Source organism: Colletes latitarsis, chromosome 7 (genome assembly GCF_051014445.1).
Source record: "Colletes latitarsis isolate SP2378_abdomen chromosome 7, iyColLati1, whole genome shotgun sequence".
Classification (NCBI taxonomy): Eukaryota; Metazoa; Arthropoda; class Insecta; order Hymenoptera; family Colletidae; genus Colletes; species Colletes latitarsis.
Genome location: NC_135140.1, coordinates 14,606,184 through 14,624,317, shown reverse-complemented (window position 1 = coordinate 14,624,317; position 18,134 = coordinate 14,606,184). Strand labels below are relative to the sequence as shown.

The following is an 18,134-nucleotide window of genomic DNA, read 5'->3' as shown; positions in this document are numbered from 1 at the left end:
CTATTTCAAGCTTGAAATTTTTATTTAATTGTGAGAAGGTATTTTAAGAAATATCGCAAGAAGAAATTACGAGTCACTTATTTAATTCTATATAAAAAATCTCCTTAAAGAATCTAGAGCATTGTGCATATATACAGAAGCACTCGAATTTTTCAGAGGTAGTTTTCAGTTTTTGCAAAACTAACATATAGAACAAGCATAGATTACGAAATTTAAATAATTAGTATTTAATTTGCGTAGGTTGACAAACGATTCGTCGTACCTCCAATTTTTAAAATCCGATATTTTTGAATTCGAAGGTTTCGACATAAACATGCCAAAAAACAATGCTCCAGATTTCCATGGTATTCTAATCGAGAGCTATGCTGGCTATTCGATCAAAGTAATGCGGTTTGTTTGAAATCGACCCATTGCTTCTCAATATTGCTGGTAAATCGGTCTGCTGGAATATTGGTAAATAGCGCAGAATTCGTGAAATTTTTACTGGTAATTAGCGATTGCAATAGCTATAAATAACGAATACTTTCCCTCGCATTTTTGCATTTAACTCGGTATATTAATAACGTTTCTAATATAATGAACGTGTTACTATTTTTATGGTTAAAAAATTTGTGCACGATGTGTCTTGCGAATTAACTACGATATTGAAATTCAATATTAAGAACGATTTATTAAATAGTAAATTCGACGAGTTCGAGTCACTCATAAATTATTTGGTGTACGAAGATACGTTTCAAATAAAAATTGCATGCTGTCAAGAAAAATATACGTTCTTGAAATCAATTTTGTACGACTTTACTCTTTCGTCGAAATACGAAAGTAGGGTTTAAATAAACAGTTTATCAATATAATTTGTTGTAAATAAAATTGTCTTTTTATTCAAAAAAGTATCGCGCGTAAAATTATAAATATCGATGTTCCCCAGAATTATTCGACACGAGAGAATTAATTTCAAACGTGAATGTATCGATGGTAATTTAATCGCCGTCATTAAATATCTAGGGACCTTGAATTAATCGTTATTTTGGTAAATGTAGACGTATGTACGTTTTCAGTGTACTTGGTTCTCGGCGGTGGCGTTATAGATCCACCGTGTACGTACCAGGTGGCTCGTAAAATCTACAGGAAGATCGTGAATAAATATTTGATCGAGGGAAGAATCTTTCGAGGTGGTGCATTTCGAGATCTCTCGCGTCGTACATTTTTCCCTTGTTATTGTCCGTTGTTTCGTTTATTCCCGCGGGAATTATCCCGGAAATATTTGCGTTCGGTTAAAAAGATTTGAATGTTTACTGAATCTCGGCACGCGAAAGTATACGTTCGTACTTTGTTCACGTTTGTTCATTGTTACAATCGCTCGGTAATTCTCCGATAATATTTCAATAAAATCAATGGTACAAACATTGTTTCCATCTATATATACAGAGTGTTCGACAACCCCTGGGAAAAATTTTAATGGGAGATTCTGGGCGTCAAAATAAGACGAAAATCAAGAATATCAATTTGTTGATTGAGGCTTCGTTAAAAAGTTATTCAAAAATTAAATTAAAAAACTTCAAATCGTTTTGGAAAAATTATTTTTGGTTGCAGGGGTCAATTACAATCATTTTTGGTCAATAGAGATACCCCCGAAATCCTACCCGTTTTCGAGAAAAAAATTCCTTACCGAAAATATAGCGTCTGACCCTGAAATTCCGATTCCACTGAAATTTTATGCGAAAAAAAAATTTGAAATCGTTCTGAAAAAATTATTTCCGATTGCGGGGGTCAACTGCAAGCATTTTTGGTGAATACACATACCCCCGAAATCCTGCGCATTTTCGAGAAAAAAATTCAGTACTGGCGAAACTTTAAACGTTAATAACTTAACGTAGAGGGGTTGCTACGAGAAATATTTTATTTGTGGTTGGATTTGCTTCAAACTTGGTCTTAATGCTCTTTGATATAATTAATCAAACACTTATTCCAGTTTTTTAAAGAATTCAACCTCAGAAGGGGTGAAAAGGGGTTGCAACGTTTGTATGGGACATATTTTATTTGTGGTCGGATTTGCTTCAAACTTGGTCTTAATGCTCTTTGATATAATTAATCAAACACCTATTTCGACATTTTAAGAAACTCAACCTCTGAAGGGATGAAAAGGAGTTGCAACGTTTGCATGGGACATATTTTGTTCGTGGTCGGATACTTGATACACTTATTTTGCTTTAAAGTTACCTTACTTCACCTAAAGTCTTTTTAATTGTTTCATCCATTATTTAATAATATAATATGTTCTATAATATCTATTGTTTATTATATCGTGGTCGATTCTTTCGAAAGGCTTGCGATATTCTTTCAATTCGCCGCAGACAAACATTCACGGATTCGCGAAATTTTTATCAAGAATAATTGTTTTCGCGTAGAAGTTTTACCCATTATTTACATTCCCATCGAGTCTCGTTGGAGCACACTCGTTCAACGTCAGTACACCGACGGAATTCAGGCTTCTTGTTCCTTTCCCGTGTTCCACGAGAAAAGGTGCACACGTACGAGAAGGATTCCCTCGGGATGCCTTTTTTATTTATCGCCGTCGACTTCCACGGCAAAACCGTAGCGGGAGGTTAGACCATTTCTTCTGTCTCTACCTATGCTCTCTCTCTCTACATATCGCCGTGTTTTCTCGCGAAATCGTCTCCCTTTAGATTCAGACGACGGTGGTACGTGACTGTCCTTGAACGAGAAAAATATTTTTCGGCAAACAAACCAAATAGAGGGGAAACACTTGATCGTGGAAGGCTCCTTTCGACTCAATTTCATTTTAGTTCGCAAAACACGATTCTTCAGCCATTCCTGGGTAAAACTACCTACTAGCAATTAGAAATTAATCGCTCGTACTAAGAACAAAGTAATAGAAAAAATTTATTTTTAATTAAATACTGTTGAGGTTTTTTTATTGCACGGTGTATTACTTTAATTATATGTAATTAAAGTAATGAGAAGAACTAACTAAACTAACTAAAAGAAAGGAATGAGGAAGAATTAAAAATCAATAAGTGATCCAACAGGTGGCGATCGATTACCTGCTCCACTTTATCGACGCTAGTGAGATTTACGATTAAGTCTTGTCTCGTTACCCCTGACAAATACTGTGGTTGGAAATATTTAATTTTAATTGGTATTGTGGAATATTTTGACATCCCAGCGATTACATTAATTTATTCATAAGTAATATTGAACTTTGTTATTTTGTGACCTAGAAGCAGAATAAGGACAATTATATTCTAGGGTGTTGAAATGTTTTACGATACTAATTTCAGTAAAGTACAGTCGAGAAGAAGTATCGAAAGTGGAAGCCACTTTCCGTTTCCACTTTCTCTCCTCCATTTTCCACTGTACTCTCCGCGTAAAGTTCCCTGGTCGTGTATTCTCATTGGTAAATCTCGGTGGCGTCCTCGAACGGAAATATATTTATCAGGAAACGCAAATATCCCTGGAGTTTCGAGATCGAACAGAAATCTTGCGAAAAACATTTCGACTCGTATCTGGAAAAATGCTTTTTAATCCTGGAATAATTTTCGAAAAACTCCGGGATCGTTTAAAACCACTCTCAAATATTTAAGTGTGGGAATCAATGAACAAATCAATCAATTCAAATGCTTAATAACTATATTGTTTGTGATAGGTTTCCCCGGGAGCAGCAGACACTACCAAATCATTTTTATTTCACCGACTTCGAGAGACATACGGCGGAAATCGCAGCCTTCCATTTAGACAGGTAATACACCATTTTTTTATAATATTGTAATATTATATAATCAACGAAACCGTGATAATAACAATTCAGTAATACAATTCAGAAAATTAGGGTAGGACAAATTTCGTTAAAAAAAAAAATGTCAAATCGTTCCGGAAAAATTCTTTTCGGTTGCTGGGGTTAATTATAATCATTTTTGGTCATTACATATACCCCCGAAATTTTACCCAGTTTCGAGAAAAAAATTCGAGAAGGTGTGAAATTTTTCGGTGAAAAAAAAAAATTTCAAATCGTTTTGGAAAAATTATTTCTAAGTTCTGGGGTCAATTACAATCATTTTTTATGAATAGACATATCCCCGAAATCCTACGCATTTTCGAGAAAAAAATTCAGGAATGTGGACAAATTTTTCGGCGAAAAAAAAAAATTTCAAATTGTTCTAAAAAAATTATTTCTAAGTTCTGAGGTCAATTACAATCATTTTTTATGAATAGACATATCCCCGAAATCCTACGCATTTTCGAGAAAAAAATTCGAGAAGGTACTGAAACTTTTCGGTGAAAAAAATTGATTTCAAATCGTTCTAAAAAAATTATTTTCTGTTGCAAGGGTAAATTATAATCACTTTTGGTCAATAGAGACACCCCCAAAATCCTATCCGTTTTCGAGAAAAAAATTCTTTACTGAAAATACAATGTCTGATCCTGAAATTTCATGCGAAAAAAAATTTCAAACCGTTCTAAAAAAATTATTTTCAGTTGCAGGGGTCAATTGCAATCATTTTTGATTAATATACATACCCCCGAAATCCTAGGCATTTTCGAGAAAAAAATTCCTACGTCATTTTGTTCAATGTAATTGCCAAAAATCTCTGTTGTGTCCCATCATGAAAAAGACTCGTTATTGGAGTTTGCTAGATTCATAACGTCCCCTCAGAGGGGTGTGGTCAATTTCGAACGTTTTAATAGTTTTTTGAAATGAGATTGGTGGAACGTCGAGTAAGAATTTTCTCGAATTTTGTTTGCAGACTATTGGGGTTCCGGAGGGCAATGCCAGTCACCGGTAGAACATTGAACCTGACGACAGAGGTTTATCAGATCGCCGACGGCGAGCTCTTGAAGACGTTCTTCGTCAGTCCCGCCGGTAATATCTGCTTCCACGGCAAGTGCAGTTATTACTGCGATACGGCGCACGCGATTTGCGGAAATCCGGACACCCTCGAAGGAAGTTTTGCCGCGTTTTTGCCGGATAAGTCGTTGGTCACGCGGAAAGCCTGGCGACACCCTTGGAGAAGAAGTTACCACAAACGGAAAAAGGCGCAGTGGGAGCACGGTAAGAGTTTCACGAACGTAGAAATCAATAAAAAGAACTTATATCTAGCGAAAATCACCCGTAACACACATCTGTACAGTTCCAGTTTTTTACATGTTCCTGTTGAAACAGCGTAACATAAAGAAAATATATATTCTATCGTTCAACCAAACAGAATATATTGTTCTAAATTAATTTTACACTAAAAATACATTCTGTTATTCGACCAAATAGAATGTATTTAACGTATAAAATAAACTGTAAATTGTGTGGAAATGTATTACGTCGTTCAAGGCCCGGAAGACGTCCTGCATCTAAAACTGATGCCTTTCGGTGGTTAGGAACGCGAGGTTAACTCTGAATATAAAGTACGTCGGAAACCATCGCGAAATTTTAAATGTAAATCGATTCAGTAGATTGAGGGAAGCGTGTCCTTGATAATGCATTTTATTTCGCGTGAATGCGTCAATCGATTCTTGAGATATCGGACTTTAAATCGAGCATTTAAAATGCACGGGGTTGTCGAATGCCAGACGAAATTCTTGGGAACGCGGTGACCCAATTTCTTATTTAAGAAACGAATATGTTCCCCTTAAATAATAACGAAAGACCATTGATCCGGTATTTGTTGCTAACCAACGCGCGCGTGGCGGCGTCCGATCAGGTCAGTTAACATCTGCGAGCGAGAAATCCAGCTGCGAAGACATAGATAGTGGAATATTAAAAATCATGCTTTGCTTTAAACGATGTTATCTCGAGAACGGGAATTCTTATGAATATGAAACAGAAACCGTTTCATAAAGAAGACTTTCATGGCCCCGATACTGTTACATAGCGAGTTAAAGTATGAATAACTTTTAAATATCAAGTATACAAAGTTTTAATAACGTTTGTTTTTTTTTATTTAGAATAATAAATTTAGTTTTTTCTCTGTTATATGCAGTGAGTACGAATCAACAATTTGGTTGGGCATTGCGTTTATGTGCACTTCTGTCACGTAGGTTAACTATTTAGTTACTGTATAGGAATTTAAATTCATTTTCAACTAAATAAATAATTTATGATCTAGTTTCATCGCATATCAGTCGTATAATCAATAGGAATTGTTGAAACTTCTTTGGGTATGTAGCGTCAAAGTAAATTGTAAAATAATCATAGAAGACGGCATAAATTATAGTAGTTGGTGTAGTCGTTGGATAGGGGATGAAATGCCCTTTAAAATGAGCGTTTGTACGAGTCGATAGCTCAATTAGTTCCGGAGATATGAGGATTTTAGTTTCAAGTCGATGCGGTGGCTAGTTTCGGAGATATAAGGGTCCGAAGTTTTGTTTACGTTTCATTGATATCAATAAACTCGCGCGCGCGACGATAGTAAACAGTGCGTAGTAAATTCTTGGAAATACTACGCCCCGAAACTAGGTCACACACGACAATCACGAGTCACGTACGAAAAAGAGAGGTCCGGCGCGACGCGTCAGACGAAGACAGCGATAGTCAAATTAAGAAAAATACCCTTTTACATAAATTACGATATCTCGAAAACGGAAAGTCCGATCGACAAAAACCAAAAACCATTTTAAAGGGGAGACCTTACCGCTTCTAACAGTGGCTCAATTTTGGATAAAGCACTAGTAGTTTCAGAATTACACGGGTCTAAAGTTTTAGTATTTTTAATACGCGTGAATAGGCTATTACACGCGCGCCGGACAGTGGGACGGTCGAATTAAGAAAAATTACCTTTTACATAAATTACGATATCTCGAAAACGAGAAGTCCGATCGTCAAAAACCAAAAACCATTTTAAAGGGGAGACCTTACCGCTTCTAACAGTGGTTCAATTTTGGATAAAGCACTAGTAGTTTCAGAATTACACGGGTCTAAAGTTTAACTATTTTTATTACGCGTGAATAGGCTATTATACGCACGCCGGACAGTGGGACGGTCGAATTAAGAAAAATTGCCTTTTACATAAATTACGATATCTCGAAAACGAATAGTCGGATCATCAAAAACCAAAAACCATCTCAAAGAGGAAACTTTACTGTTTCTAACAGTGGCTCAATAATTAATAAAACGCTAATAGTTTCGGAACTGCACGTCTCTAAAGTTTTAGTACTTTTAATACGCGATAATAGGCTTTCGTAAGGCGGAGAGTGGAATATTAAAAATGATCCCTTTACATAAATTACGATATCTCGAAAACGGAAAGTCCGATCGTCAAAAACCAAAAACCATTTTAAAGGTGAGACATCGCTTCTAACAGTGGTTTAATTTTGGATAAAGCACTAGTAGTTTCAGAATTGCACGGGTCTAAAGTTTAACTATTTTTAATACGCGTTGTTAGACTATTCTAAGACAATGGAAACTGAAGATCCTCTCATTTCCTGTTTGCATCGTAAGCTATCCAGAATTTGACCGTTCGTGATAGGTTTAGTGTTAAATGTTTGAAGAATCTTCGTTTGTCGAAATATTTTACTCGCTGTAAGTCTCACGCAGAAATTGCTGATATTCTGTATTTTAATGGTTTCAGATTCCGATTACTGTTCCCTAGTGAAAGAAATACCGCCGTACGACGAGGGTCGAAGGCTGTTGGATTTGATGGACATGGCTGTCTTAGACTTCCTCATGGGAAATATGGACAGACACCACTACGAAACATTCAAGATATTCGGCAACAACACGTTCCCCTTGCATTTGGATCACGGCAGAGGCTTTGGAAGACCCTTCCACGATGAAATCTCCATCCTGGCCCCCATCTTGCAATGCTGCATGATCAGACAAACTACCCTAAGCACTCTATTAAAGTAAGTTCATATCGAAGTTTCAGAAATTCTTGATTAATTACGTTCCTCGTACTTTTATATAGTTTCTTAACTACTCTTCGACAAACTGAAGGAAAACTTGCACGATCCCTTCCACCTGTTCGGTACGTTGAAAAAAGTCTTCCAACGAAACACAGTACTTTGCATTGTCTTGTAATACGAATCTATGAAAGTTCGTAACATCGTGAACCTAAAAACTGAGTAGTTGGTACATAATACGAAATCACGTTTCGTTTGTGCAAAATAACGATTTGATGAGAAACAGAGGGAACTTGGAATTATCAGAAATTTTAATTTCTTCGGGGGAGTAGCGTATAAATAGAATTAAAGCTCAGCAAGTAAAAGAATCGACTCGGTTGGAGGAGACATTTCCACAAACGAAAACTCTATTCTCTTGGTCCTGTAAGATACTTCGAGACATCGATACTTCCAGGCAGTTGTCTCTGAGCGTTCCAACTGCCTGGCCAAAGTAGTAAAAGGTGGAAGAGTTTCCCTCGACATGGTAACTGGTGGGAGGTCTCCCAAGTCGATACTTTCATTTTTCGAAACTTGTATCTAACAGAAATGGAGGAAATATAGATAACTCGAATAACGAATAAAAGACAAACTGTTTATTCGTTACTTGTTGGAATTATATGATTAAATAATTCACGATAACTGCAGAATCAAATTTGGTAACGTCGTAAAGATAACCTCACTTTTAAAACAAGTAAATATCTCAAATGTTAGGATGACACACCGGAAGCTCAACGTCGAACGGACCGAGTAGTGTAACCTAACCTCGCGTGACAATGTATAGTACAGAATGCAAAGAGGAAACTTTGTCTATTTTCGTCTTTTTCTAAATGAAACTTCCATCGATGTATCGGTGACAGTTTTCTGGTTAAAACAAGACCAAACACGATATAATTTGCTTTTAACCTGCTTCTGATACAGTACAAGATCGTGTTAAATACGAGTAAATACGCACTCATGAAGTTATATCGCGTTTAGTCTTATTTTAACCAGAAAAACCTGACGAATATACCATTATCAAAAAATAGCGAAGATATTTGAATTTTCCGAATAGAATAAACAGTTTCCGATTTGCGTCGATTGATTTGTCCAAGACCGTCGATCTTTCTTGCGTCTCTAATTCCACGGCGGTCGTATCGTAGCCGTCGCAAGGGATCGATCGTCCAAAATTTACAATTCAGAGCAATCCGTCCCTCTCTCTCGCTCCCTCGTCGCGGATTTCGAAAAAGGGAAACGCCAGGAAAACTTTACGACCCGAGTAGGGGGATAGGGGGGGTTGTGTCCGGATAAGGCGGATTTCGGAGTGAAACGTTTTACCAGAATTGGCCGCCAGTACCGTCGCTCGTGAATCTCCGCTTTGATGCGGATTCACGGGGACGGGCTTTTTACGGGCGCGATAAATTCGATGAGAAGCGGATTTCGTCGACACGCATAGTCCACGCCACGTGCATCGGGCGTGGGTGTGCGGTGACCGATGCACGATTCCGCCAACCGATTATCGATTTGTCCGGGGAACACCCGATGCTTAAGCCGCCGTTACGAGCTACTAACTCGAACAGCCGATATCTCCTTGGCGGGCCAGGCGTATTTCTTCCCTGGTGCGCGACACCTGCCACTGTCTCGATAAAAATCTACCCTAGATTGAATCCTCGAGGAGATTCGAACCGGACTCTTTGACCCTTCGCGGTACCATTCGGTTTTTACGCCTTAAATCGAACCCCCAGACACGGTAGGATCTCGATTAACCCGACGAACAATGACTCTTAACCCCTTAACGTCCATGCCCGAGTCTGACTGCTTTGAAAAACGATATTTGTTCGATCCAACGGTTTAAGGGATGATGATATTTGTTTTCTTTCAAGTTATACGTTAGATACAACGTTGTAATTAATAAAAACTGCATTTTTAGAAACAAATCCAATAGAGAAAACTGATCATTCTTGGTTAATTCGAAAAATATGAGCGTTGAGGGGTTGAAGCTAGTTCCATACGTGATTCGTTAATTGAACGTTTCTATCCCTTCTATCTACCCCATATATAGGTACTTAACACTAGATTTACCACATTCAGATTCTAAACTTAACGTTGTAGGACTCATAAATATTATTTGTTAGCAATTTATGTTGAATTGAATTGATGTAATGATATGGATGTATACTCTAATTAAAAGAAAAAACTGCATTTTAATGCAACTGTTAACGTCAATTTAACGCATTCAGATTCTAAACTTAACGTTGTAGGACTCATAAATATTATTTCTTAGCAATTTATGTTGAATTGAATTGATGTATATTCCAATTAAAAGAAAAAACTGCATTTTTAGAAACAAATCCAATAGAGAAAACTGATCGTTCTTGGTTAATTCGAAAAATATGAGCGTTGAGGGGTTGAAGCTAGTTCCTTACGTGATTCGTTAATTGAACGTTTCTATCCCTTCTATATACCTCATATATAGGTACTTAACACTAGATTTACCGCATTCAGATTCTAAACTTAACGTTGTAGGACTCATAAATATTATTTGTTAGCAATTTATGTTGAATTGAATTGATGTAGTGATATGGATGTATACTCTAATTAAAAGAAAAAACTGCATTTTAATGCAACTGTTAACGTCAATTTAACGCATTCAGATTCTAAACTTAACGTTGTAGGACTCATAAATATTATTTGTTAGCAATTTATGTTGAATTGAATTGATGTATATTCCAATTAAAAGAAAAAACTGCATTTTTAGAAACAAATCCAATAGAGAAAACTGATCATTCTTGGTTAATTCGAAAAATATGAGCGTTGAGGGGTTGAAGCTAGTTCCTTACGTAATTCGTTAATTGAACGTTTCTATCCCTTCTATATACCCCATATATAGGTACTTAACACTAGATTTACCGCATTCAGATTCTAAACTTAACGTTGTAGGACTCATAAATATTATTTGTTAGCAATTTATGTTGAATTGAATTGATGTAATGATATGGATGTATACTCCAATTAAAAGAAAAAACTGTATTTTAATGCAACTGTTAACGTCAATTTAACGCATTCAGATTCTAAACTTAACGTTGTAGGACTCATAAATATTATTTGTTAGCAATTTATGTTGAATTGAATTGATGTATATTCCAATTAAAAGAAAAAACTGCATTTTTAGAAACAAATCCAATAGAGAAAACTGATCGTTCTTGGTTAATTCGAAAAATATGAGCGTTGAGGGGTTGAAGCTAGTTCCTTACGTGATTCGTTAATTGAACGTTTCTATCCCTTCTATATACCTCATATATAGGTACTTAACACTAGATTTACCGCATTCAGATTCTAAACTTAACGTTGTAGGACTCATAAATATTATTTGTTAGCAATTTATGTTGAATTGAATTGATGTAGTGATATGGATGTATACTCTAATTAAAAGAAAAAACTGCATTTTAATGCAACTGTTAACGTCAATTTAACGCATTCAGATTCTAAACTTAACGTTATGGGACTCATAAATATTATTTGTTAGCAATTTATGTTGAATTGAATTGATGTATATTCCAATTAAAAGAAAAAACTGCATTTCAATGCAACTGTCAACGTAGCGAATTATAATAAAAATATGCACAGTGCCCGTAAACCTAGTGTTAATGTATTTAGATCTGTTAATGGCTCCAATCTCGTTGTCTATTTAGAACTTTACTTGCGTCTTCTTCCCCAGTTATTTCTTCGATCAGCATTCTCACATATCGAAACGATGTGCGATCTCTATGGAAATGTTCAACTTACGAATCATCACTGTAGATGGCGACACGTTAATAGAATACTAATGTACCTTTGTTTACGAAATCTTGAACCAGATTTGTAATAGGGAGTCAGCATTAATATTATAATTCATATAAAAAAGAAACCTTTAGAAAACCGTGCGAGTACGAGTGAAAGTTTGTGTAGCCAGTTGCATTCTTTTTGCATATTCCGGTTCTTATAAATAAACGAAAACCAAAACTGCTTTGTAAATAGAACCAGCCTGGTGTAATGAAACAAACTGTGATAAAAGTGTTAACAGGCAACACGTTTCTTCTCATTTATATTAAACGTTTGCACAGTGTACGAACACGAATATGAATAATTGTGTATTAAAGTTAATTTAACGGGAAGAATACAGGCTGAACGTAGAAGATCGATAGCTCGACGGCTGTTTATCGCGAAGAATTTAATAATCGCGTTTGGCGATCGGTTATTCTGGTTATTCTCAGAGAGAGAGTCGCGAGTCGATGTAACTTCTCAAATGAAATCATGCTGCTCGTTGAAAGCATATTAAAGAAGCCCACACACTGTCCATTAAACCAGATATTATAGGATAATTGCATCCTGTGGCTACTTCATCGCGTCAGTCATGGTTGCTTTTTTCATTATGACTTCGTTTTCATTCAATTCCCATCCAGCGTGCCGCGCCGTGTGCGTTAATGCGTAACGTTATGTGGCACGGTGCTACGAATGCGTTATTAGATAATTAAGTTTGCAATTTGATATGTTTCCTGATTATTCGAAACAACGACGCGTCGATATACATATTCATCGCGTTCATACCTCTCAATCACCGTACGAGATTCGGTTTTTCACGCCGAATATTTCAAAATTCCATTACCCATTTCCATACGGGGCGGAAAAATAATCGCCGAGATTATCGAAGATTAAAATTATTAAATCGATCGTCGATCGAAATCCCTAAATAGTGAAAGTCTTTGTATACCGATCATTTCAAAACAATTTTTCTATTATTAAATTAGTTGGAATCAATTTGTTCAATTTTAGGAACATGCAATAATTTTAAAGAAACAAATATTTCGAATATCGTTTGAAATAACAGTGTAGTTCGACAAAAAAATATTTTAAACAGGGAATGAAATACCGGGAAATAAAATATTTTATCGCACGCAAGACGTAAGATAAAATATTTACTGTTCGAGGTTCCCCGTTTCTGGGGATTCTCGCATCATAAAAAGAATTCTGTCGTCTGTTGCGAGTAGCAATAAATATCGCATCTATTTCAGCGGTGCTGGATAATCCATGTACCGTTTCCTAACATATAAAATTTCAGATAAATTTAGGTGTTCCACAACCATACGTGGTCTACGTGCGTACCTTTATAGTACTGTTTTTAAAATTACTGCATCAAACTTAATAAAAAGAAATTTTGTTAAATTTTGATTAAACGACTGAATAATTCACGTACCATTTCCAAATATAATATAAAATGGAATGAAAATGGATTTAGGTGTTTCAAAACTATACGTGATCCACGTGCGTACCTTTATAGTACTGTTTTTTAAATTTTATTGCATCAAACGTGATTAAAAAAGATTTTTGTTAAATTTTGATTAAACGACTGAATAATTCACGTACCATTTCTTAATGTAATATAAAGTGGAATGAAAATGGATTTAGGTGTTCTAAAACTATACGTGGTCCACGTGCGTACCTTTATAGTACTGTTTTTTAAATTTTATTGCATCAAACGTGATTAAAAAAGATTTTTGTTAAATTTTGATTAAACGACTGAATAATTCACGTACCATTTCCTAACGTAATATACAGGGTGTTCGGCCACCCCTGGGAAAAATTTTAATAGGGGATTCTAGAGGCCAAAATAAAACGAAAATCAAGAATACCAATTTGTTGATAGAGGCTTCGTTAAAAAGTTATTAACGTTTAAAATTCCGCCCGTTCTGAATTTTTTTCTCGAAAATGCGCAAGATTTCGGGGGTATCTCTATTCACCAAAAATTATTGTAATTGACTCCCGTAACTGCAAATAATTTTTCCAAAACGATTTGAAATTTTTTTTTTTCGCCGAAAAATTTCACATCTCGAATTTTTTTCTAGAAAGTGGGTAGGATTTCGGGGGTATGTCTATTCACCAAAAATGATTGTAATTGACCCCCGCAACTGAAAATAATTTTTCCAAAACGATTTGAAATTTTTTTTTTCCCGTCGAAAAATTTCAAACCTTCTCGAATTTTTTTCTAGAAAATGGGTAGGATTTCGGGGGTATGTGTAATGACCAAAAATTATTGCAATTGACCCCCGCAACTGAAAATAATTTTTTCAAAACGATTTAAAATTTTTTTTTTCCGTTGAAAAATTTCACACCTTCTCGAATTTTTTTCTAGAAAATGGGTAAGATTTCGGGGGTATGTGTAATGATAAAAAATTATTGTAATTGACCCCTGCAACTGAAAATAATTTTTTCAAAACGATTTAAAATTTTTTTTTTCCGTCGAAAAATTTCACACCTTCTCGAATTTTTTTCTAGAAAATGGGTAGGATTTCGGGGGTATGTGTAATGACCAAAAATTATTGCAATTGACCCCCGCAACTGAAAATAATTTTTCCAAAACGATTTGAAATTATTTTTTTCGTTGAAAAATTTAGGCACTAACCCCTGTCGATTTTTCTTAAAAATTCGTTTTTCATTTTTAGTAATTTTGTATGACGTCCAATAGAAAAGTTGTCTAATACTTTTTTGTAGGTACCCATGAGCTCTGCTTCAGAAAAAAGTTTCATTGAAATATATTCACAATTGTAAGAGTTGTGGCTGTTTGAAAATTGGACCATTTTTATGGGGCTTTTCTCATTTTGCGGGGTCAAGAACCAACTTTTTGAATATTTTTACAATTCCTACATATTCTCCACCAAAATACGCGTAGTTTGCTTTTTTAAACATTAAAATCGTCCAATCCGTTCAGAAGTTATGATGTTTTAAAGATTCGCATGAAAATTCAGTGAAACATATCGATGGTATGGTCAGACATTATATTTTCGGAAAAGAATTTTTTTCTCGAAAGTGCGTAGGATTTCGGGGGTATGTGTAATGACCAAAAATGATTGTAATTAACCCCCGCAACCAAAAATAATTTTTCCAGAACGATTTGAAATTTTTGAATTTAATTCTTAATAACTTTTTAACGAAGCCTCCATCAACAAATTGGTATTCTTGATTTTCGTCTTATTTTGGCCTCTGGAATCCCTCATTCCCACCCTGTAGAGTAGAATAAAGATGGATTTGTGTGTTCTAAAATTATACATGGTCCACGTGCGTACCTTTATAGTACTGATTAACAAAAATTTTGTTAAATTTCGATCAAACGACTGAATAATTCACGTACCATTTCCTAATGTAATATAAAGTGGAACGAAGATGGATTTAGGCGTTCCAAAACTATACTTGAGAAGCTAAAGGTAGACGGACTATCAAGTATAGTATAAATGGCATCCAAGAGCTGTCTGCTTAACTCGATACTTTATTCATTGCCTCTTCCGCGGGGCAGACCTAGATCCTCCATTATTGGTCTCCGTCTCGAAATCTCGATGGTGGTTCGAACACCTCCGGGAGCTCTTCAACCTACGCGTTGCAAAAATAATCTTCGAACCGGCGTAACAGAAACGAAGATACGTATCTTTCGATCGGTTCGAGGACTTCTAATTACGAGTATTTGCATTTTTATTGAAAAATTCCTTTCGAAGCGCGCGAACGCGAGAGCTGATCAATTTACTGGGACAGGAGGAGGAGGGGGAGGAGGGGAGGGGGAGGGTCACGTTTTTTAATCTTTTCAGTCCCGACGACTTCTGCGTCGTCCGCGGATTTGCATGTTTATTAAAAACGATCGACTTACTTTGATTCTGTGAATATTGAAAGCCCCATCGTCGGGGATAGAGAAGTTTTCGGATGCGACCACCATTCGCATTTTCGCTCGAAAAAACCGCGAACATTCGTAAACCATAAATGAATGCGTACGCAAAATATCGAGATTGTAAAAAAAAAATCTCTAAAAAGACGATTATAATATTCTTTGAGCCATTTGTCATCCTTTTATATTCTTCTTCTAACCCCATTCATGACGAAGTTACGCCCTTAGTAGAGGAATCGAAGGGCTGTTTTATTACAGAAACCTTCACCAACCCCTAACAGCCCCAGTGACATGATCCTTTGTGGGTTTTTTTTTTAGGTTTCACAATGGACCAGTGTCTTTGAGCGCGGCAATGCGAAAAAGTATGGCGAAGGACCCGGTGGCGCCAGTTTTATGGGAGCCTCACTTCACAGCCCTCGACAGAAGGGTGCGCGTGATACTCCAAGCAATCAGGGACTGCATAAATCGCGAGGACTCGAGTCAAGTTGTTCACGAGAGGACCGAGAACTCTGCGTCCTAACCCTTTCACGGATCCTCGGTGAAACAGACGTTGGAACTGTTGGTAAAAGGAAAATGGAAGTTTGAAATCGTCGTGAGAACCGTGTCCAATTGTAAAAAGAAAATATAAAAAGACTTGTAAAAAGGCGACGCGGCGAACGTTCGAACGACCAACGGCGCGTGTATTCGTTGTTGATTTTAACTTCGGTCAATTATACTTTGTCTACGAAAACTTATCGAGCTTAAGCGCTACATAGAAAACCGTTACATTGTTATTCAATATCGATATTCTTGTTGAAGTTTCTTCCGATTTTGTTCTGTCCGTCTCGACGAGATTTGTACATAGAGGATGTACATAGTGTACGTATAACGAGAGAGGAAACGTTTTGAAAAATCAAAAACACCCGCGACGTTCGGCTTTCTGTGTACATAACGAAGAAACTAAATAAAAAGTATATGTGTGGATGGGAAATGCGTGAATGGAGATCGGTAATTCCCGACGGAATATTTTCGAATCGGTGGGAGCGTCTCGTAGCTGGGCGGTTTCATCGTTGAAAAGTTTATGCAGTCTCTGTTGAAAGAAGTGTCTTATTCCAATGGCGGGTAGCTAACAAAAAAAGATTTGGGAATCCTACCGCTGAAAATCCTATATTTAAACGTTCAAATTTTACCATACTTTGAATCAATTTTGTTTGTCAATCGGGGGGGTGGAATCTCTCTATTCTTCGACGATGAAACCGATGGTCAGCGATTTAATGGGAAGGTTGTCGTTTTCTTTGCGAAACGAAACGATTTTCTGTGCCACAGTTCCTCGCGTTGACACGACGCGCTCTCGCTCGTGGACCTAGCATCGAATTTCTTTTTACGGGAATTCACTTTTCGCGAATTGGGGGGGGAGGGAGGGAGTTTTCTGGCCTCGCGCGAAATCGAGCGTGTGCTATCGCTGAATGGAATGCGACGTGCGTGCGTGATATCTTTTGTAAAGTGTGCTTTTCATACGCATGTACTTCTGTGACCGTTTCCAAAGTGCACCTGTATTTGTAAGTGTGATTTTTTTTTTCTTTTTTTTTCTTTTTGAAAGCAATGGAAAAAAAAAAAGAAAACAGCTCTACTGGAGAAACTTTGGTGTACTTTCGTCGCTATTATTGATCTCATCGGATGCATTGAAGTTCCTTCTATTCCCCATTACTCGTGCCTTCCTAGTCTTCCAAACTGTGTCAATATATCGAGATGTAAGTAGAATAATTTATTATAAAATTACTCTGCCGGATTTTCGAAACGACGTAATTTTATGAATTATTAAAACGTACGATTGTCTTTCGATCGACAGGGAGGATTATTGTTACACGGCGGAGGAGAATATTAACGGAAGGTAAGAAAGTAATTGTAATTAAAACTTTTTTTTAGAGTACAACGAAATGATATTTCGGTTCGAAAAATGGGAATTAAAATGTGTAAAACCGTGTCTGCCTTCTCGAAACGATATTCGATGAGTTTGAAATAACGAAATGTACTGCAGGACGAAATAATGCGAACCTTCTGTTGCAATTAAACGCGGTAAGCAGTTGGGAATAATTAAACTGAATTTTAAATATTGTGCAGAGGTTCGTGTAACGAAATTATGAGGAAAATATATATTTTTAACGGAGCGGTGCCAGAATTTCGAGTGCTCGAGTACGACGTACCAGATTCGCGCTGAAAATCGACTGTTTATAACGTAGTTCCCTGAAACAAAATATGTGTAATTAATTATTTATTTTTCTATTTATTTCGATGTGTAGATACATACATTCGCGAGTGACCCTCTATTTGTTTGCGATGAAAAATAGAATCGTCGAATTTTCAGGCATCTCGCAGCAGAAAAATTGCTCGTTTGCAGCGTTGCTTTCGATAAAAATTTCCGAGTTCGAGGCGACTTCGGGAATAACAAAATTCCTCGAATGTCTTTCGTGACATTGTTCCAACGATGATGGTTCTACGCGGATACACCTTTCGTCTACTATCGCGAGTTCTTCGAAGCTACCACTTTATCCGCCATGCCAGTACCCTTATTCGAGGCGAAACTTTCGTTCCATAGAACTTTTCG

General features: G+C 36.5%; 1 protein-coding gene across 1 annotated transcript in view; it reads left to right on the top strand.

Annotated features, from left to right (window-relative positions):
* LOC143344060 (extracellular serine/threonine protein CG31145) overlaps nt 1-17,696 on the top strand; it is a 109,183-nt gene extending 91,487 nt beyond the window's left edge. Inside the window, exons 4-7 of the mRNA XM_076769655.1 lie at nt 3,665-3,757; nt 4,764-5,068; nt 7,578-7,851; nt 15,869-17,696. Coding sequence (XP_076625770.1) covers nt 3,665-3,757; nt 4,764-5,068; nt 7,578-7,851; nt 15,869-16,070 — 874 coding nt within the window. The 3' untranslated portion in view covers nt 16,071-17,696. The remainder of the gene's footprint in view (nt 1-3,664; nt 3,758-4,763; nt 5,069-7,577; nt 7,852-15,868) is intronic.
* The last annotated feature ends 438 nt before the right edge of the window (nt 17,697-18,134 follow it).